The sequence below is a fragment of the Aotus nancymaae genome, unplaced genomic scaffold (assembly GCF_030222135.1).
Source record: "Aotus nancymaae isolate 86718 unplaced genomic scaffold, 86718_ANA_hifiasm-v0.15.2.pri h1tg000038l, whole genome shotgun sequence".
Classification (NCBI taxonomy): Eukaryota; Metazoa; Chordata; class Mammalia; order Primates; family Aotidae; genus Aotus; species Aotus nancymaae.
The window spans coordinates 6,197,315-6,219,426 of record NW_026988452.1 but is presented as its reverse complement, the minus strand read 5'-3'; the positions used below and the strand labels follow the sequence as shown (position 1 = coordinate 6,219,426).

At 37.5% G+C, this 22,112-nt stretch overlaps 2 protein-coding genes across 28 annotated transcripts in view; both read right to left on the bottom strand.

Annotated features, from left to right (window-relative positions):
• Positions 1-22,112, bottom strand: part of LRRFIP2 (LRR binding FLII interacting protein 2) — a 125,407-nt gene that overhangs the window by 42,801 nt on the left and 60,494 nt on the right. For 8 of the 27 annotated variants that reach the window (XM_012455696.2, XM_012455690.2, XM_012455697.2 and 5 more), the window contains 10 exons: positions 21,895-21,963; positions 18,702-18,743; positions 16,561-16,626; positions 14,000-14,074; positions 12,647-12,697; positions 12,524-12,565; positions 11,639-11,686; positions 11,100-11,156; positions 7,795-7,863; positions 6,613-6,702 (listed from right to left, as the gene is read on the bottom strand). The exons of 10 other annotated variants lie outside the window; for them this stretch is intronic. In XM_012455696.2, coding sequence (XP_012311119.2) covers positions 6,613-6,702; positions 7,795-7,863; positions 11,100-11,156; positions 11,639-11,686; positions 12,524-12,565; positions 12,647-12,697; positions 14,000-14,074; positions 16,561-16,626; positions 18,702-18,743; positions 21,895-21,963 — 609 coding nt within the window. The remainder of the gene's footprint in view (positions 1-6,612; positions 6,703-7,794; positions 7,864-11,099; positions 11,157-11,638; positions 11,687-12,523; positions 12,566-12,646; positions 12,698-13,999; positions 14,075-16,560; positions 16,627-18,701; positions 18,744-21,894; positions 21,964-22,112) is intronic. 9 more of the 27 variants (XM_021666575.2, XM_012455692.2, XM_064360153.1 and 6 more) reach the window with 6 other exon arrangements.
• LOC105719566 (prefoldin subunit 1-like) lies at positions 458-2,732 on the bottom strand. Its single transcript, XM_064360155.1, has one exon. It carries the CDS (start codon positions 2,368-2,370, stop codon positions 2,002-2,004), a length of 369 nt encoding a protein of 122 aa, XP_064216225.1. The 5' UTR covers positions 2,371-2,732; the 3' UTR covers positions 458-2,001.

The window sequence follows — 22,112 nt, the reverse complement described above, 5'->3', positions numbered from 1 at the left end:
GTGTCTGGCATACAGAAGGACTCAAAATTTGTTGGATGAATAAATAAATCATACCCCATCTGTACTAACAGACTTCCCTCATTTATTTTAAACAGCTTCATAGTAGCCTGTTGTCTCACTTTGCCATCATTAAGTAAACCTATCTTCTGCTGATAGGCCTTAAGGTTGTTTAAGATAGTGCTTCAAGAAGGGAGGAACCTTAAAAGTCTAGTCCAAGATCTTGACTTTTATAATAGCTAGGGAAAAAGAAATTCAGAGGTGAAAGATTTTGCTGAAAGTTGCAGAGTTAAATCCAACTCCTAGTTTTGTAAATTTTCAGTTCAGTGTCCACATTGTTTACCTGTATATGTGTGTGTGTGTGTGTGTGTATATATATATATATATATATATGTGTGTGTGTGTATATATATATATATATATATATATATATATATATATATATATATATGCTATTCCAATTATCAGGAGAAAAAAGTCACATAGAGATTTAACTAAATGAAAATAACTCTCGGGCTGGGTGCGGTGACTTACACTTGTAATCCCAGCACTTTGGGAGGCCGAGGTGGGCAGATCACAAGGTCAGGAGATCCAGATCATCCTGGCCAACATGGTGAAACCCCGTCTCTACTAAAAAATTAGCCAGGTGTGGTGATGCGTGCCTGTAGTCCCAGCTACTCAGCAGGCTGAGGCAGGAGAATCGCTTGAATTCGGGAGGCAGAGGCTGCAGTGAGCCGAGATCGTACCACTGCACTCCAGCCTGGGCTACAGAACGAGACTGTGTCTCAAAATTAAAAATAATAATAATAATAATTCCAACTCCTACACAAACCTTCTAGTCCCAATCTAGAGACGAGATCTGAAAACCGTTCTCAGTTAATTATTAAAACATGAAACATCATTTCTGCCTCTACTCAGATCACTTTTACCTTAACTTCCCTATATCTGAAAGTTCTTAGTGTTCTTTTTATTACCCACACTTACGTTTATGAATATTTATTATGATGAAAATATTACATCAATAATATAAACACTATTTTTAGACACTTAACTGTTATTTCTTGCTGTAAAAACTCTCAAAAAGAAACTAATTTTAGTTCATTTTCTTTTTTTTAGTTTTGAATATTTATCGTCCTTGTTTTTAACCTAATTTGCACATTTACATAATTATAATGGCTGTGTTTAACAACTGGCTTGCAACCAAATTCTTAAAAATTGAATAATTGGTCCACCTGGGCTGGGATGAGCCAGCTGGAGCATACTGCTGCCCTCAGCCTCTAGGAGGCCTCAGGATTACAGCGTCCATCTTATGATACTGGCCTGAAGGAGATAGTCTTGGAGGTGCTGCTGACTGTTGAACTTCCTTTTGAAATGTATGGGAGAAGGCAGGAAAAGGAATCTTGAGGCAGACTGCCATCCAGGGACTGCTATCCTGTTCACTTATTCAGCTGTGAATGTCAGTGTTCTTTCTTCCTCTTCTGTCTACTACATGCAGGCCCGGAAGCTGAGGGGTTAGTCAAAGGTACAGGAAGGGAAAAGAGAAGCAGGCAAGAACCCATCCCCCAAGGAAGGAAGGGCTCCAATGCAGAGGGAGCAGGAGCTGAGGTGGAGATGGCCACTGCCTCTCTAACCCTCTGTTCCATCCCTCAGCTCAAGAAAAGCAGGCTTAGCAGAGTGGACACTTTTTACTGGTCTGGCTGGCATGCCTAGTGGAAAGCTCAGGCAGAGCTTCCTATCTGCCCTGGCTCCCATCTTCCCTTTCCTGGGAGTTCATCACACACCCTGAGAGGGAAGAGTGTCCTGGGCCGAGGTGGGAGGTAAAGCCAGGGTAAAAACTCCAGGGCTGGGAAGCAAAAGGGGCTCAGGGTGATGCAGAAAATGTGACGTTGCCAGGCCATCCAGATGAAGCGTCCATGGGGCAGAGGAGGAGCTGTTTCCCTGCAGACTCCTCTGCCCCCACCAGGAATGGGAGGGGCAAGAGGAAGAGCTTCCCCAAGAGACTCCCTACCGGGCCCTTCGTGCCATCGGCATCTCCCTGATGTTGTCCTCAGCTTCCTTAATGCTCCACTCCAGGTAGGACTTTTTCTGTTCTAGTTCTTTAATTTTTTCTTCTGCTATTTTTTGCGTCTCTAACAGTTGATTGTGAATTGCTTCCTTGGACTGAAGAATAAACATTCTTCCTACACCTTCATACATGTTAGTCTCATCTACCAAAGTCATGATCTCTGTATCTGTAAGATGTGTATGCTTTTTCGTTCTGTTTAGCTGCTCAATCTGTATGTCTGCCAGCTTCACCTTCTGTTGAGTGTCGATAACTTTGGCTTGAAGCTCTGTGAAGGCCTTTTTCAACTCAAGATCCACGGGGGCGGCCATCTTGGTGCACTTTAGGCCTCATTTTGATTTTTTAAACAACATATAAATGTTTCAAAGCAGGTAATGACAGTGACCGAAATGATTTTTTTAAATGTTAATTTTATTTTTTTTGAGACGGAGTCTCACTCTGTTACCCAGGCTGAGGTTCCGTGGTGCGATCTCGGCTCATTGCAGCCTCTGTCTCCCAAGTTCAAACTATCCTCCTTGCCTCAGCCTCCCAAGTAACTTGGATTATAGGCACACACACCACCACACCTGGCTAAATTTTTTTGTATTTTTAGAAGAGATGGGGTTTTCACCATGTTGGCCAGGCTGGTCTCGAACTCCTGACCTCAAGGGATCCGCCCACCTCAGCCTCCCAAAGTGCTAGGATTACAGGCATGAGCCATCACACCCAGCATGAAATTTGTTTTTAAATACTATATTGCCAATTATTGCCATAAAAAATCCTTTTATGCATCTATAGTGCATTGCCCAATATTTAATGTATTATTCTTCAAGGTGAAATAAATATTATATTTGAATAAACTGCCTTATTTTCCTCAGAATATTTTCCAACTCTTTTCTGCCAATGTATTAAAGAGAAAAGCAAGTAGTATTCAAAATTCTAAGTTTATTTGAAATCCTTCCTCATACCCACTTCTCACAAAAATGACCTCCAAACTCACCCAGTTTTTAACAGGCTGACCCTGGAATAATCTTACATTTCAGAGGTCATATCACTGAACGAATCCATCACAATGTTGACTCTATTGCTTTCACTATCTTCTGACAGATCCCAATTGTCAAAACCCAAACTGATCATACACCAAACCTCAGAGATTGTCAAACCAGCAAAAATTACCCAAAGCCACCCTGACACAGTTCTCTTATTTTGGCTACACTAATTTGCCCAGTTCTCACTTTTGAGACTTGTACTATATTATGTGCTGTCTTCCATTTAGAAAAATACCTAGCTGAAACTTGGTATTCTAAAAGCCCAAGAGGATCCAACAGCCAGGAGTTCCACATGGCTGCAATGCAATGACAAGCTAATGTTCATAATGATGATCCAGAGTCTGCCAGATCCACAAAAAAAGCTTTTAAAATGGAATAAAATTAATCATATTTAATAAATTAAGGTATAAAACTGTAATAAAGTATTTACAGTGTAGTTTCTTTAATGCAGTCATTGGATCTTGATCCTTTATTAACTTCTAATTTATATATATACTAACTTGATAATGCTACTCAAAAATTGTTTAAAAAATATCCGATTCTTCAACCACAGAAGGGAAGACATCAATCAATTTTAACAATTTCCTACTGCCAAACTGGCTAAGAATTCCATTTAGAAATGGGTTTAATTATTAACAATTGGCAAAATTTCAGTTTTACTTAAAACACATTTACATTTGTTTCCTTTATTGTAGCCTGACTTACAAAACAGAAATAAAGCCAATGAAGAAGAAACTAAGAGTCTAGAGCCACCAAAAATATTACATAGGCTTGCAGAATCATGACCTGGCACCCTTTCTCAGCACCTGCTAGCTCAGAAGTTATGAACTATAAGTTTACAAACATACTTAGTACACAATGAGGTAACCAGAAAATGTATTTTAGAATTCTGAATTCATTGCCAATATTTTAAAATCAGAATATTTCATGTTGAAATGGAGATTTCCAGCTCATCTTTTTATAAAACTGGGAGGGGAGGGGGGTCTATTAACATCAAGTCTCCTTTGTATTCATCTACAAGATGAGCTGGACTACAGCATACCCTTTAAAAGAAATACTACTAGAGAAAGTTATTTGCTCCAGAGAGAGGCCCAGAAAATATTGTAGGCTTTGCCAGGAGGCAAAATTAAGGATAAGGTACTTATATATAACCATTTAAAAATATACAAATTGCCTGTAATCCCAGCGCTTAGGTAGTCCGAGGCAGGAAGATCACTTGAGTCCAAGAGTTTGGGGCTGCAGTGAGCTATGATGGCCCCACTGCACTCCAGTCTGTAAGACAGAGCAAGACCCCATCTCTAAAAATATATATATTTATGTATGTACATATACATACATATATGTATATATAAATGTGTGTCTGTGTGTGTATACACACATACGTATAAATAAACCAGTGGCTTGAAGACTGTAAAATAACAGGGAGCTAGCCAGATTTGTAAATCCCTGCTCTAGAAGACCTTTTGCTTATGTTAAAGAGTTATATTTAACTAGTAGGGGCAGGGGGAGATTTTTTAAACTTTCAGCATTTTCACTTATATGTAATTACTAAAGTGAATCACCACAAAAGAAATATAAGAAAAACATAACTAATATAAGAATAACATAATTAATTCAGACGTTATAAATTAAGAGGCTGACAATTCAGTTTTTAAGAGAACAGATGTAAACAATAAATTTATCTATACTTATGGGGGCAGGGGCACAGAGAAGGGATTACTAGGCAACTTAAAAAGGGCAATATTTCAGGGGAATGACTTGGAATCCCGTGTTCTAACTTTGTATGCAGAGAGAGTTTCTCATTTGACCCACACCAAGATGATACTGTTGCATAGCCAGATTTGAGAACCAATGATCTGGAATATTTAAGGACCAAAAATGAAATTATCTTCTAGAATTAAAATAGTTCAGAAATAGCTATTTAAATATGATCAGTGAAATGCTAATTATAAATAATTATTTCTTCATTAAAAAATGAATGTCTAACTCTTCTGTTAAGAAATGTTGGCCAGGAATGGTGGCTCATGCCTGTAATCCCAACACTTTGGGAGGCTGAGGCAGGTGGACTGCTTGAGGTCAGGAGCTTGAGACCAGCCTGGGCAACACAGCAAAACTCCGGCTCTACAAAAAATATAAAAATTAGCTGGGCCTGATGACGCACACCTGTAATCTCAGCTACTGGGAAGGCTGAAGTGAGAAGAAAAAGAAAAGGAAGGAAGGAAAGGAAGAAAGGAAGGAAAGGAAGGAAAGAAGGAAAGAAGGAAGGAAGGAAGATGCTGCTTCTCACACCCTCCAAATGGTATAGTCTTAGTCTATGAACAAAACATCACTAATGTCATCGAGAGGAGACGTGCCACAGAGAAATCAGGCTGTTATTTTGAGATGAGCAGGTAGATCCTACGTTGCTGCCTGGAGTTCATTCATTAAGACAAATGCCCCAAGGACAACCTTTCCTAAATTTGGTTCCTGATGAATATGGAAGCAATGGATAGGCACACTTCTTCAGAACAATGCCATAATCCAAATGTTTAAAATCAATTCAGAGTCTTACAAGTTAGTACAAATTAGTGACACTTTACTAAGTAGTATATTTCATTATTCAACTTTCAAAGTCTACCTATCACTTTATAGATTCACTAAAACCAAAAAGGAAAAATAATTTTTTAAACCAATAACGAATGTCTGAATAAGGGCTAGGTATTAGATGATACTAAAGATTTACTTATTCCGTTTTCACACTACTAAGAAAAGAATAACGAAAAAATTTTAAAAAAAATAAAAAAATTACTTAGTTCATTAGTTATGATAATGATATAAAAGATCTGAAAAAATGTTCAGTTAAAGATACATATTGAACTATTTATTGGGAAATGACATGATGTGAGATTTGCTTTAGAATAATTCAAGGAAAAGAGGGAAGGGAGAAGAAATCCATGAAACAAAACTGGCAAAATATTGCTAATTGTTGCAGATGCTGATGGGTTCTATGTAGAGATATTTTCGCAGAGGGGGAAAAGGTTTTTTATAAAAAGGACATATTAATAAATCCATTCCAAAACAGAGCAAATGTATTTGATGTTAACATGTTCAAACAATTATTTCTTTTTTTTTTTTTTTTTTAGATGGAGTCTCACTCTGTTGCCCAGGATGAAGTGCAGTGGTATGATATCAGTTCACTGCAACCTCCACCTCCTGCGTTCAGGCAATTCTCCTGCCTCATCCTCCAGAGTAGCTGGGATTACAGGTGTGTGCCCTAACTCCCAGCTAATTTTTTTGTATTTTTAGTAGACACAGGGTTTCACCATGTTGGCCAGGCTGGTCTTGAACTCCTGACCTCAGGTGATCTATCTGCTTCAGCCTCCCAAAGTGCTGGGATTACAAGCAGGAACCACTGTGCCTGGCCCAAACAAATATTTCTTGAGACAATAAATCAAGTTCCCACTTTTGTTATAAACTAGCTAACATATTAGCTGTTAGTCACAAGCCTAGGACAATATAACCAAACACCCCATGCAATACACTCACGCTGGACAAATCTGGGATACTGATGTTATCCACCTCAGGGACAACACTTCCCCTACGATCGGAGCGACTAAAATAATCGGCAGCAGAAACCTTTCAGTCAGAAAAAAATGAGATGCTTTAAAAGTTAAGAAAATAAAGAAGAAAGAAAAAGATAAGAATACTGGTCAACTGGGGAAAGGTTTTTTTAAATTTTGATGTGTGATAAAGTATCAAGAAATAAAATGAGGAAACTGCTGCAATTAATAACCTACTCATCAAAATAAAAAAGAAAAGGTTCCTAAATGAACTCACAGCTCTATAATCAGCTTTTTCACTCATCTTAACTAGAGTCCTACGCTACAGAGAACACTTACTTCCTGAGGACTAGAAAATCTCTCATGTTTAAAACATTCATCACCCTAAACAGAGGCATTTCTAAGATAGTATCTACCTAAAGCCTCTACTATAATTCTCAAAACTTATAATTCATTATAGCTAACAACTGTTAAGAATATATATGCTGAATGCAGAATTATTTGCAGGGTGTTTACTGAACCTTTTCTCAGTTTACACAGTTTTCTCTTTTTATATTCCCAAAGACCAGGAAACGTAGGACAAAACAATGAAGGAAATGAACTATACTGGCCTCTTTTTGGTTTCCCAAACACACCCAGTTCTCCCTCACCTTAGGCCTTACCTTAGAAGGCCTAGAAAGCTCTTCTCCCAGCTCTTCAGGCAACTGGCTCCTCACATTTCAGGTCTCAGCTCAAAGATCAATTTCACAGAGAAGCATCTCTAATCGCCCCATCCAAAGGGTCACCCACACACATACTGACCCCTCCATGTTCCCTATCACCTTATCTGTTCTCTTCACAGTCCCTAACATTTCTTTCTTTTTGTTTCTTTCACTACTAGCTTATTTTCCATCTCTTTCACTAGGATATAAGCTCCATAAAGTCAGAAATCTAGTCTGTCTGGCTTAAAATAGAATTTCTAGCACTTAACACGGGGCTTTGAATATAACAGGTACTCCACAAGATGCACTCTCAACACATTTTATAAGGCAAATTACTTATATAACCAAATTTGAGGAATATGCTCTTTTTGTCAAATGGAAATTTCACTTCCCAACAGATTTCATGTGATCACACATTGTTGTCACTTACAACTCATTTTAAATTTTTGCATGCAAACCATGCTCACCACACTTTCCCTTCGTCCACGACTGGCACGATCAGAAGACACAATGCTTGCGGTGTCATCATTGATAAACTATAGATATTAAATGCAGATAATGAAAAATGCAATTTTGTATGATATTAGCTCATTATAAGCACATTAAGGAAGGTTTTGAGATGCATACAAGTATCTATATAAGCAGCATAATTGGAACTATTGTGCACCCTTATATATTAACAGAAAAACTGGTACAAGGCATAATAAACTGCCATTAAAAATCAGGAGACATTTCCAAAAAGCATAAATAAAGTAAAACCTTACATTTTACTTCAGTTAAATTAAATTAAAGGTAAAGTGACTCACGCCTATAATCCCAGCACTTTGGGAGGCCAAGGCGGGTGGATTGCTTGAGGTCAGGGGTTCAAGACAAGCCTGAACAACATGGTGAAACCCCATCTCTACTAAAAATACAAAGATTAGCTGGGCCTGGTATTGGGCGCCTGTTAATACCAGCTACTTGGGAGGCTGAGGCAGAAGAATTGCTGGAACCCAGGAGGCAGAGGTTGCAGTGAGCCCAGATCACACCACTGCATTCCAGCCTCAGGGACAAAGTGACACTCGTCTCAAAAAATTAAAGAAGGGGAGGTGCATAAGTAAGCCAACTGAAACCAGCTAGGGATTTCATACTTTTTAAACCTCTGGGCCCTTTGGGATCCTATCAGGGGTCAATAAATATACTTAATGTTTTGCGTGGGAGAGAAAAAAAAAGAATATTTTCAAGCACAACAGTGTAAGTCAACAACAGAACTTCCTACAACAAGGACAATGAAGTGATGATTCTTATTTTCCCTTCTTTATTCCTATGCAACTAGTGGAGATGTTGCTAATATCACCCTACATGGCTCTGTCATCTTCCTGCTTTACTACCCAAAGACTCAACTTCAGTATGTGTAGTTTATCTCCATTCTAATATCACTAAGAAACCATTCTGGCATCACTAAAATAGTTATTCTAATCCCAACCTGCAAATGAAATAGGATCTAGCCAGCCTATAAGAACAAGATCCTACACTTGACTGAAAATATAAGCTGGATACAGTAATACATATTTGCAGTCCCAGCTACTCAAGAGGCTGAGGCAGGAGGATTACTTGAGCCCAAGAGTTCAAATCTAGCCAGGACCACATAGAAAGCTACCCTCTCTAAATAAAAATTAAAATTAGACTGGGTGCAGTGGCTCACGACTGTGTTCCCAGCATTTTGGGAGGCCAAGGTGGGTAGATCATCTGAGGTCAGAAGTTCAAGACCAGCCTGGTCAATGTGATGAAACCCCATCTCTACTGGAAAAAAAAAAAAAAATTAGCCAGGATGGTGGTATGTTCTTGTAATGCCACCTACTTGGGAGACTGAGGTGGGAGAATTGCTTGAACCTGGGAAGCGGAGGCTGCAGTGAGCCAAGATCACACCACTGCACTCCAGACTCTAGGCGACAGAGTGAGATCCCGTCTCAAAATACATTTTTTATATATATATATATAAAATACACATATAAATTTTAAAAAGTGTATGTGTGTATGTATAAAATCAAATTTTATTTGCAAGGGACCACCACACTCAGGAAACTAAAAGTGCTACCAGGCCCAATAATTGCCAAGTGAATTTTTTTTTTTTTTTTTTGAGACGGGGTTTTGGTCTTGTTGCCCAGGCTGGAGTGCAATGGCAATGGTGTAATCTCGGCTCACTACAACCTCCACCTCCCAGGTTCAAGCGACTCTCCTGCCTCAGCCTCCCAAGTAGCTGGAACTACAGGCGCACGCCACCACACCCAGCTAATTTTTGTATTTTTAGTAGAGACGGGGTTTCACTGTGTTGACCAGGATGGTCTTGATCTCTTGACCTCGTGATCCGCCTGCCGCGGTCTCCCAAAGTGCTGGGATTACAGGCGTGAGCCACTGCGCCCAGCCGCCAACTGAAATTTTATTATGAGGTGGGTTAAAAGTAAACATCTTTCTTATGTGAAAAAAAGCTCTTATCTTCTTAAACATCCCTGTGTAACTTTTGTTAAACATAGCAGTGGCATTTTTGAGCAGTGCCACTTAGAAATGGTAGAACTGAGACAAATGTATATATAAAAGAAAACCCATATAGCTCGCGTATTCCACTCCACAAAGTTACCTTTGATAACTTTCAAAAAACTCCTTCAATTATTTCTCTAGTTTTGACATTATCAAGAATAACAAGGTAGCCTGTAAAGTCATCATTTGCCATTGGGAATGTAAATTAGTACAGTCTTTTTGGTAGGCAACATGGTAATTTACATCATAATTTAAATGCATATCCTCTTTGACCCCATCATTTCATACTTGCAGATTTACCCATTTAAGTACACAAAAATATACTTGGTAAGAATGGTCATTGTGTAAGTGTCTATAGTAGCAAACATATGACAACCTAATGTCCATCACAGTGAAATGACTTTTAAAATGTAATCTTATGCACTAACGGAATATATTGCCATTAAAAAGAATGTGCTGATATGAAACTATCTCTAAGAGACATGAAGTGGAAACATTAAGGGTCACAGCCTGTTTAAAATTTTTATTTAAAAAAAGAATGAAATAAATCTATAGGTGCTGATACAGAAAGCTACTTTAAAGAAAATATATTGATGAGCAGTATGTATATGAACCCACTGGCACTCAAAATAAAGAGCACTCATATATGCATAAAATATCTCTGAAGTGTTACTGAAGAACAGAGGTTACATTTAGGGTATGAAAATGGAGAAGGAGGGGTCTGGGGAATCTTGGATTTTCCTTAACTGATGTTACTTTTATAAATTAAAAAAAAAAAACACTCCAGAAAGATTAGGTAATTATAATTGTCTCAGTTTTGTCTTTTGTATAGCAATTTTTTAAAAATCAGCTTGCTTTATTTCTTCTGCTTTCACTGCACTGATAGAAGTGCTGGCAAGCAGGTGAAATGGCTCAATGTGCAGAAAGTAAAGATGGAAAGGAGAAACCTATACACTGAATTCTCATCACTGAAAGACAAAAAGTTCCACACAAATGAAAATTAAATATAAAAACTTCAAAAATTCTAATGGCACTGTTTGCAGACTCGTTTAAGAAATTACATGCTAAGTCACATTTAGAGAGAAATCACCAATTATTAGAACAAATTAGTGCTTGTGTTTGTGTTCTAAGGGTGCACCAAAATCCATGCACAACAAAGTGAATCACACCATATCCTCAATATTCTAAACGGTGAGTACAGATTAACGCAACAATCGAAAGTTTCTACAAAGCATGCAGAGACTAGACAGCTCACCACTGGACTGCTTCGGGCTGAACTTGTTCTTGATGAGTAATAACTGCATTCAGATGGCTATAAAGTTTCCAAGAAGAAAGGTTTTACAACAAAGATCACCTCCTTTTTCTAATGAGAATACATTAGTGATCATGGACCTAACTTGCCCCTGGTTCTCAGAATAAAGGTTACTGTTATCCTGTGGTTCTAGAACTCTACCTCATCCCCACCCTCAAGATCCACCAGCCCTTGGATAGAGGGAGAAAAGAGGAAGGGGATGCCCTGAGAAGTGCTGCTCAGAACTTCTTCAGGAGGAAATAATGAACAAGAAAAATGGTTTTTATATGTATTTCCCTAATACTTGAAGCTATGATTTCCAGCAGGCATTTTATCACAGCTTGGGTGAGTCACAACTGGCTAGCTGAATGCATAGAGTAATTACAGGTCAGATTAAATGACTTTTTCTTTGTGTATTTTTCATTTTTGACTTTTTCTTTGAAAGTAAACTGTGCCCACCTACATCTCCCTCCTCTTCACCACCTTCCCCTATTTAGACTTACAGTTCGAGAACCATACGGGTTATATAATCCACCATTGTACAATGATGCCTAAGGAACAAAGGAAATATCACTTAGCTATTTAACATCAAGATTGTTTTGAAAATGACTTAATGTTTTCGCAATACTTGGTACCAAAAAAGTTTTGGAGAATGGCCTAAGTGTATAGCCTCCCAAAATGAAAACTCTGAAGGCAGTAATACTCATTTATATGCACATAAATTGCTATCAACTTTACACTTCATTTTTTAAAAAACATCCCTGGTTATAGTATTTTCTTTCACCATTATGTTATGAAACTGGGAGAATTAACATGTATAAATTTATTTTCTCAAAAAAGGAAATAGAGCAGGAAAGGAAATAGGTACCAAGAGCATTTAGCCCACTACAACAATAACATTAAGTGATAAAACATCAGGATCGCGTTCACTAGAACAGGCCACAACACAACAAACAACAGCTTGAAAGCAACAAATTCCCAGCTCACACATTACACAGAGCTATTGCTTTTACTTTTCTAGTCAGCTTGCTTTATTAGAACCTAGTATCAGAGGCCAAGATCATAACTGTTCCAAAGAAAAACAGCATCATTTCTGTAAGCAGTCATCTCACAGAAGTACGTGAGTGTAGTGGGACTCAAGCAAATCTATCTTCTCTATAAAAAACTGATTCTAAGCAAGGGCTACCAACAGCCCTCTGTAAAGGGAATATACTCATTTTTAATACCCTTAAGTTTTATATTTTAAGCATAGGCAGCACATTCTGCAATACATGACATTAAAGTCATGTGTCCTTAACTATTTTGGAGAAACGCTGTCAAGCCACAGAGTTAGCACCATGACAGTTACCCCACCAGCAGTGCACACACTGGAAGAAGAAAACACAAACCAGACTGGCACTTCTCAGCAGACCAGAATTTGCAGGAGAGGCCTATGAAAAAAGTGCATTATTAAACCTGAAGAAAAGCAACTGGTAGCTCTGAAGGCAGAACATTCCTCAGAAAGTACTAACCCTGTCACTCTTAGATGTTGCCAGAGGGTCACTGTACAGGGAGGAAGACTGCTAAGAGACAAAAACAAAATAAATAAGCAAAAACAAAAGCAAAGATGAACTGGTCTCACCATCATGAACGCAGAGGACTTAAGTTTATGATTTTATACTCCATAATTCATTAGCAATTCCTGAGTGCTTAAGGTAGTTAAGAAAACACAAGAAGAAAACCTTAAGTCATTAGCAATTGTTTTGAATATCAATTTTAAGGGATAAGAAAGAAAAACAGTTGGAACAGTTTTCTATAAATTATAAACATGTTTATGTCCTATTGGTGGTCTTGGAGCGTTATTGTTAGGATATGGAATGGCAAGTAAGAAAACACTGAGGAAAAGAGAGCCGTGGCACCAGGAGCGTGGCAAACAGTGGTCACATCTCACTCACCCAGCTCCTACGATATTTTCAGCAATTTTATGACCGACTCCTAATTGGCTTAGACTGATTTTTGGAGAACGAGATAAATAAGCTCCAAGTTATCACAACAAACACTTTTTTCCAAATTGATTAGAAAAACTGTTCTTCAAAACAAGCTATGGACAAAGGGCTTTAGTTGAATGAGATAGATTGTACTAGTCAATAAAGCCATGCACTAAAAGGGCACAGCATGTTTTTAAAGGAATTAAATCTTCCTTTTTCTGATGTCATCTGAGGACATAGTTTTCAAGTTCTTTTTCACCAAACCCAATCAGGATGAAAGTAAGAGTACTTAAATTGTGTGTGCAGGTTTTTTAAACAACATTATTTTAAACGTACTGTGTGCCATATATTTAATGTGTCTTACATGCATGATGTGTTAAATGTCTTTTTAAAAAAACGAGATTCTAACATTACATAATTATATTCTTCTCATCCCATGTGTAGTTTACATTTTTATATGTAAGCTTTTTTAAAAGGGTATACCCACTCTGAAGTAAACTGATGCTTGCAACTTATTTTGAAATGTATCAAAAACTAAGATGAATTGATGGTTAGAGGGACAAATAGATAATTACATGATAAAGGAAATATAATGACTTGTATAATCTAAATGATAGGTATGTGATGTTCACTATATAACTCTTTGAATTTTTTTGTACATTTAAACATTTTCATTAAAAACAATTTTAATGGTACTGATTTATAAAGATGGTGATTCAATAGTTCCCACTGTTTAAAGAGACTCTCAGACTATATAAATAAATTCATTTATCAAAAACTAGTATATACATAGCCACTTACAGATTAGTTACAGCTAGTCAAAATGTAAAATGGGGAGATTAGAAATATGTTAAAAGTAAATCAAACACATAAAGCCAAAAAAGACTTTGGACAAACCCGAGTGTAGTAGGCAGAGGTGGGTTTGCTATGTCTAAGACTGCTATAGTTTCTCTGGTCAAAGTAGAGGCCACTCTGCAAAAAGCAAAATTATACACATTTTTCTCAGGTTAAATGTTAACAACCTAACAACACACAAAGTGAACACACAAAGGCAAAATCTGATATTGCCAAATCCCTTCTTCTCCAAAATAATGTTTTAAATTGGATCACATGAAGTCAAAGTAACAATTATTTCAAGCCCCTCAAAAAACACTGGTATTACAATTTGTTTTCAAACAAAGACATCACTTTTTAAATTTAAAAACAAGACAATAAAGCCTCAGACAAAATGGAAGGGAAACAATTTATTCTCATGTCATACTTGAGAACGTCCTTGAACACTCCTGGACAACTGAATAATTACCAGTTTTATAATCCATCTTTAAAGCCACAGAAGTGATTAAAGAGCTTTGTATTTGGTTCCGAATATTTCCTAGTCCCATTCCTTGTCAAAATAAACTGACAAATTAAATTACCAAAAAGAAAGAGAGAGTACAGGCTGGGCACGGTGGCTCATACCTGTAATCCCAGCACTTTGGGAGGCCGAGGCAGGTGGATCATGAGTCAAGAGATTGAGACCATCCTGGTCAAGATGGTGAAACCCCGTCTCCACTAAAAATACAAAAATTAGCTGGGCATGGTGGCTTGCACCTGTAGTCCCAGCTACTTGGGAAGCTGAGGCAGAAGAACTGCTTGAACCCAGGAGGCGGAGGTTGCATTGAGCCGAGATGGCGCCACTGCTCTCCAGCCTGGGAAGCAGAGCGAAGACTCCATCTCAAAATAAATAAATAAATAAAAAAAGAGAGAGAGAGTATAATAAATTCGGTTTGATATAAAACACCTATGGCAGGTTCATTTTCAATACAATGCACATAATAAGCAATAATAGTATACATTACAGCTAACTGAGGGAGAGAAAACCATCTATAAAATTCCCTTCCCAACTTTTCTAGCCACCTTTTTTACTCAAGGTTAAGCAAATTTAGGCAATCTCTGACTTAAAGACTCCACCAGTGTTGACACTGAAGTTGAGGATGCCCCTAGTCCCACCCCACCCCTACCATTCCCGGCCCTGCTGTCCCACACCACTTCTCACTCCCCACTTACACCCTCAACTAGGCACTAAGGCTCACCTTTCCCTAGACATTCCAAGATCCTACCTTCCAGGGCCTCTCATTAATGTCCTCCCCATTACATTCTCCCTTCTCTCCTCCCTTGTACCAACCAAAGCCTTTCAACCCTCTCCCAACCCAACCCATGGGAACCCTAAATTAGCAAAGAGTTGAGACTGCACTTCCTTTGCTAGTACTGTTGCAGCCTAATAGAACATGGGTGTTCCTAATGTACCAAGTGAGCATTGTGGAGACATTATTTTCCTCACAGAAATTTGTTTAGTGGCAGGACACTGTGGCTCACGCCTGTAATGCCAGCACTTTGAGAGGCTGAGGCAGGCGGATCATCTGGACAACATGGCAAAATCCTGTCTCTACAAAAATACAAAAATTAGCCAGGCATGGTGGCACATGCTTGTAATCCCAGCTACTTGGGAGGCTGAGGCAGGAGAATCGCTTGAACCCGGGAGGTGAAGGTTGCACTGAGCCCAGATCTCGCCATGCACTCCAGCCTGAGAGACAGAGTGAGACTTTGTCTCAAAAAAAAAAAAAAGAAAAAAGAAATGTTGTTTCGCAAAATAGAGAGTATATTAATTCTGCAGTTTAATTACATTATAGTTTAACGAGTTTTCAGCAAGCTAGCATGGGAACTTTGCCATTATATATTTACTGCAAAAACCAGAAAATGCATTCCAAGTTCCCAAAACACAAACTTTTAGAATGAAACCTATTTGTGAGTTTAGTTACTGCCCATAATACCACAACTAAATCAATTTGAATTCTAAAATAAAGATGAAAATCTTACTAAACCTATTCTTGAGGTATATTCCAAAGGACAATTAATAAATGAAAATACTTGTTAATGAGCTTCTTGTGATATATTACTAACTCTGGCTGCCAGGGTTTGCATATGTTAACTTGAGATTAAAACTTGCAAATGAAGGCCCGGTGCGGTGGCTCACGCCTGTAATCCCAGCACTTTGGGAGGCCCAGGCGGGTGGATCACGAGGTCACGAGATCGAAACCATCCCGGTCAACATGGTGAAACCCCATCTCTACTAAAAATACAAAAAATTAGCTGAGCATGGTGGCGCGTGCCTGTAATCCCAGTTACTCAGGAGGCTGAGGCAGGAGAATTGCCTGAACCCAGGAGGCGGAGGTTGTGGCGAGCCGAGATTGCGCCATTGCACTCCAGCCTGGGTAACAAGAGTGAAACTCCGTTTCAAAAAAAAGGAAAAAAAAAAACTTGCAAATGAAAGCAAAATTATTTTAAAAATTTCTGATACATCATGTTTCAGCAGATTATCAAGTTTCAGTAATGCCTTAGTAGCACACCAAAGCAATCATAATTCTTAAGTTTCCTAATAGTACTCCATGCACTGTGACATGTGACACAACAGAACTAACCAGTGGGTCTTTATGAGAACCAGAAGACCTCTTCTTCATTCCATGAGAGTGACTATAAGAATGATTCTGGAAGTAAATGTTTCAAGTTAACTTTAATAACTACATAGTGAAGTTATGAAAATAATTTAATAAAATTCATCTTGAAAAAAACACAAAGGTCTCTATAAGAAACACAACAGTTTACATGCAATTTATTTCCCAAAGGTTAGTAAACGATTCACTGCACTTTACTAGCTAGGCTACCTGTCCTGTCTACACATCTGCATTCCTCCGTCACCTCCCTCTGTGCCAAGCATCTGTGTGTCTGGCCAGCTAAAGAAAACTTGATTATGACTTAGAGCCAGGCAGGATATTTGTGGAGAGCTTCACACCACACTTGAGTCCCTCTGACTTCTTTCTTTTTTTTAATTTTTCAACAGAAACAGGGTCTTGCTCTGTCACTCAGACTGGGATATAGAGGCACAATGGTGACTCACTGCAGCCTAGAACTCCTGGACTCCTGCCACAGGTTCCTGAGTAGGTAGGCACACAGGCTTGTACCACTACACCCAGCTAATGTGGGGTGGGAGGCGAGTAGAGACAATGTCTTGCTATGTTGCCCAGGATGGTCTTGAACTCTTGATCTCAAGTGATCCTCCTGCCTCAACCTCCCAAAATGCTGGGATTACAGGCATAAGACACCATTCCTGGACCCCCTCTATCTTCTTTATAATGGTACGGGTAACAAGATAGTTCACTTCCTCCTATAGTCTTCCTTACCTAAAGGTCAAAAAGCAATCCTTTGGAACAATTAAAACAGGACTCAGAGAACAAAGAACATGACATTACATTGTCCCAGAGAGTACTCTTAACCCGAATTAGTGAACCCACAGTATGTAATGCTCAGGAGGAAAGCAACCAACATGGTATGGATCGCCCAGCATACCATAAATGGTCACCTTATGAAACGGTCCTTTGAAGACAGGATGGTCTCAATACCTAACTTTTCCTAGGAGTACAGAGCCAAGTGCATACAGGGAAATTAAGGCCAGGAAGACTACTAAATAAGGTAAGTTGGTAGATAAGAAATCTAATCTAGGTGCGTACTACTTGCCTGAAATAAGAGGGTGAGGCTAGACGTACCCTACCTATCAACAGCCAAAGGCAAGAGACTGCTCTAGGCAAACCACCTAACATATATACAGCTATATCCTCAATCAATGATTAAAAACTCATTTTTCTTTTTTTATTATGCATCTTTTTATATATTACTCTGAACATATTAAGAGATGTCTACATAATTTAGAAACTCAGGCAACCTATTGATAAAATAGTAACCCAAGAAAAACAAGCTATAACTTAACCTCCTTGAATAATGACATACCGAAAAAACTAACCAAATCAAACCAAAATGTTTGGACAAAACTGATGTCTTAGGTGTCCTCTAACACTATGGATGTTTTCTACCTAGCAACTTTACACCTGCTAGCTTGTGACACGCGACATAAAACAGTTTGGGCTTGTGCTCAACATGAAGACCTGTTTCTAACAGTGTTAGAATGACAATGAGTATGTGTTAGGTGAGTGGCTCATCATTTTAAGAAAAGATATACCACTACCAGCTGGGCATGGTGGTTCACACATGTAATCCCAGCACTTTGGGAGGCCAAGGTGGGAGGATCACTTGAGACCAAAAGTTTGAGACCAGCCTGGGCAGCATAGCAAAACCCCATCTCTACAAAAAGTATAACAATTAGCTGGGCATGATGGCACATGTTTATAGTACTCGCTACTCAGAAGGCTGAGGTGGGAGGACCCCAGGAGTCCAAGGCTGCAGTCAGTAAGCTATGATTGCATCACTGCGCTCCAGCCTGGTTGACAGAGAGGGACCCCATCTCTAAAATTTAAAAAAAAAAAAAAAAAAAAAAAAGATATTACTACCAATCCTAGTCCTCAATAGAGAAGAATAACTTGTATCTGATTCTGAAAAATTACTATTCATGCCACAACCACAAAACATTAGTTTTTTTGCTTTCTTAGTCACACATTTTCCCCAAAAGTTCATAACAAAGCCATGAAAGTTAGTCATATTCTATAATTAGCATCAACAGATGTTTATAAAGTAAAACTCCACATGTAACACAAAGTCATGCACTACATACTAATGATGAAAGTCTTGATGATCTATCCTTGAACATATCACACTGGGTTTCAGCAAAACATGAAAGTTGGTTTGTTTCCAAATTCAGATATACAAAGAAGAGAAGAAGTAACATTTGAGGTTATTAAAAATCCAACACTATTATAAAGAAAAAATTATTAAACATGAAAGCTAATCCAGTTGAATTAAAAAATATTCTTCCTCCTACTCTTTCCTAGTATAAAGTATTACTAAACTGTATGTGTATTCAAAACTACATATTTATTTTTCTTTTAAATAACAAAATTCATAATCAGTAATAGTGATATGAATTAATCTCAGTACACTATAGCACAAAACATCCTAAGGGAGCCTTTAAATACAAGAATTAAGCATTCTAAAGTCAAAAATGCTTTTTAAGAAAATTATCATCACTTTTAACATCATTTCCTATTGTTTGAAAAATGGCAAAAGCAAAGAATGAATAGGCAATGAGGCAAGTGCACATAACTTGCATAGTCAAGCTTACAAAAGAACAAATGCAGCACCAAGATGGGGAGCATTCCTTTGGATATGCTTGTGGACAAACACCTAAAAACGTCCTTCCTCAAGAAAATGCTCATTTCTCATTTTGGGAAATCTGGTCAACTCCACAGTACACACACAAGTGTGACACTGAAAATAAATCAAAGAAAAATATATAAAACTTATGATAAGACCAAAACACCCAAATTTCATGCAGGATCCTTTTAAAAAGTGAGATAATATGTGTAAAACCACATTGCAAATCCAGGAAAAAAAACTAAATAGTAATTTCATAGATTCATGGTTTTCACACATCATTTCAGAATGTTTCAGAAATGATGATCTATATAATATATATTATAAATGATATATGTAAATTAGAATGCTTAAGAAATATATATGTATATATACATATATACATACATTATATATATATATATATATATATATATTTTTTTTTTTTTTGAGACGGAGTCTTGCTCTGTCGCCCAGGATGGAGTGAAATGGCACAATCTCAGCTCACTGCAACCTCCACCTCCTGGGTTCAAGCAATTCTCCTCCCTCAGCCTCCCAAGTACCTGAGATTACAGGTGTGTGCCACCATGCCTGGCTAATTTTTGTATTTTTAGTAGAGACGGGGTTTCACCATGTGGGCCAGGATGGTCTTGATCTCTTGATCTCGTGATCCACCTGCCTCGGCCTCCCAAAGTGCTGAGATTACAGGCGTGAGCCACCATGCCCGGCTCTGGTTTATATTTTTTAAGCTATCTACCCAGAAAGTCAATATATAAAACAAATAAAAGCAATGAGCAAGTTCCTCAGGTGGTTTAAATACTAATTGTTTGGTAAAAAATATCTTTCTTTTCTAACTCTTACACTAAAATTTATAATTTTAAGGAATACTATCCAAAAACCCAATTTAAAGTAACGTTTTCCTAAGGATAGATTGGAACTCATCAGTAGTTTATAAAATCAACTTAGTAGGTTTAAACCAGCTTTTTCTGAGACAGAGTCTCTCTCTTTTGCCCAGGCTGGAGTGCAGTGGCTTGATCTTAGCTCACTGCAACATTGAACTCCTGCATTCAAGTGATCCTCCCACCTCAGCGTCTGAAGTAGCTGGAACCACAGGCACATGCCACCACACTCAGCTAATTTTTTTTTTTAATTTTAGGAGATGGGGTCTCACTATGTTGCCCAGGTTGGTCTCAAACTCCTGGGCTCAAGGAATCTTCCAACATCAGCCTTCCAAAGTGCTGGTATTACAAGCAGGAACCACTGTGACCTGCCCTCAACCAGCGTTTTAAAAACTAAACTAGAAGAGCAAATATTAGAGGCTGTTATGTCAAGTAGGTGCAAATATTATTTTGTGAAACTTGTTTCAATAATGTATTCTCTATACTTAAATATATGTACAAATCCACATGCATGAATCTTCAAGTGCCTACTGATTTACGGTGTAAAATGTATTTCTTGTTGTAGAGATCACAATTTTTAAAAAGCTTAAAATATATTAGAAAATCAAATTATATAATCTAATTCTAATAAGACATTAAAATAATAGTTTAGTCAGAATAAAGTCCTTCCTTTCATGCCTAATTAAATGGTCATTTACAAAAGACATTGCAGAAACCTCAAAAAATAAATTTCATAAGTATAGGACTAAGTGGTACCATTTTACCACTGGCATAAATTAATTGAAAATGTTATTGTAATAAATACCAATTTTATTGGAGCAAAATATCTGCACCTGCTTGCTTTTCTTATATTATCCTGAAACTGAGAGAAAATACAAGCAATAAAAAATGTTATTATTGCATGTGTAACAAAACCTTGTTACAAAATTTTCTATAATGCATGATAGTATGCACTTGTTAAACTGTGTAGTGGTAAAATGTCACTTACCATGGAGTGACACTTCCCCAAAAATAAAGTTCCTTCTCTATAAAAATTTCTAAATTAACGAAATATCTAACCTTTTTGTTTAAAAAAAAAACAACAACTTCCATGAACAAAACACATATTACTCAAGTCACATATTCTAGCAGATAAGCTATTCCATCCTCTAAATCAGGTAAATACACGAAAAAGAGTAGCTGTCTACTCTCTCATCAACTTCTCTGTAGCACCAGTGGCATTTTAAACAGGCATAGGATTTAACAAGCTAAATTGAAATTAACCTGTTTCAATTTTCCTTTTCCAAAATATAATGCAGAATTCGGCTGGCTTAAAAAAAAAAGTTGAATGTATCAGGTAGGGAAATCAATAATTTGGACACACCTATTGCTACTACAACAATGGGCAAACAAAAAGAATCACCCAATAAGTGTAAGTTGGCATTTATATTGTTAAAAAAAAAAAAGATTCATCAAAGGAAGTAAAATTGAAAATAGTAAGGGCTCATCTCCAAATTTTTGGTGCCATAACCACAAAGAAAAAGAATTTTTTTAACTTAAAGAGTTAAAAAAATTTCCAAATTTGCTATTTTAATCTTTTAAATAATTTTTTTTAACTGTCAAACTTGCCTGAAAGTTTTCTTTAGGAAACAAATTAGAAAGAAAGTACATACGGCAAGCAAAGTTCAGCAAGTGTCAATTCCTATTAGAATGTACCTATTACTCAAATATTCAGGACACTGAAAGTCAAAAGTGAATGCATAATACTAATACCACACATTTTCCTGGGCTACACACCATGGGATCTTTCCTTTTGGGGATACTGGCTCTGCTCCAAAGTGTCCCAGTTACATCCTTCGATGGGTTCTTCAATGGAATTAAAAAGTGCAACAGTAAATGATAAAACACAAAACTGTAAGTATATTTTAAAAATTAAATTCATTAAAATTATACCAAGGCCACTGGTATATAAACAATAACTAAATACATGCAATAGTTAGAATAGCCACCAATGA

What these genes read in the sequence shown, in the direction of transcription:
- LOC105719566 (XM_064360155.1), bottom strand. Translation starts at nt 2,370, where the DNA reads ATGGCCGCCCCCGTGGATCTTGAGTTGAAAAAGGCCTTCACAGAGCTT.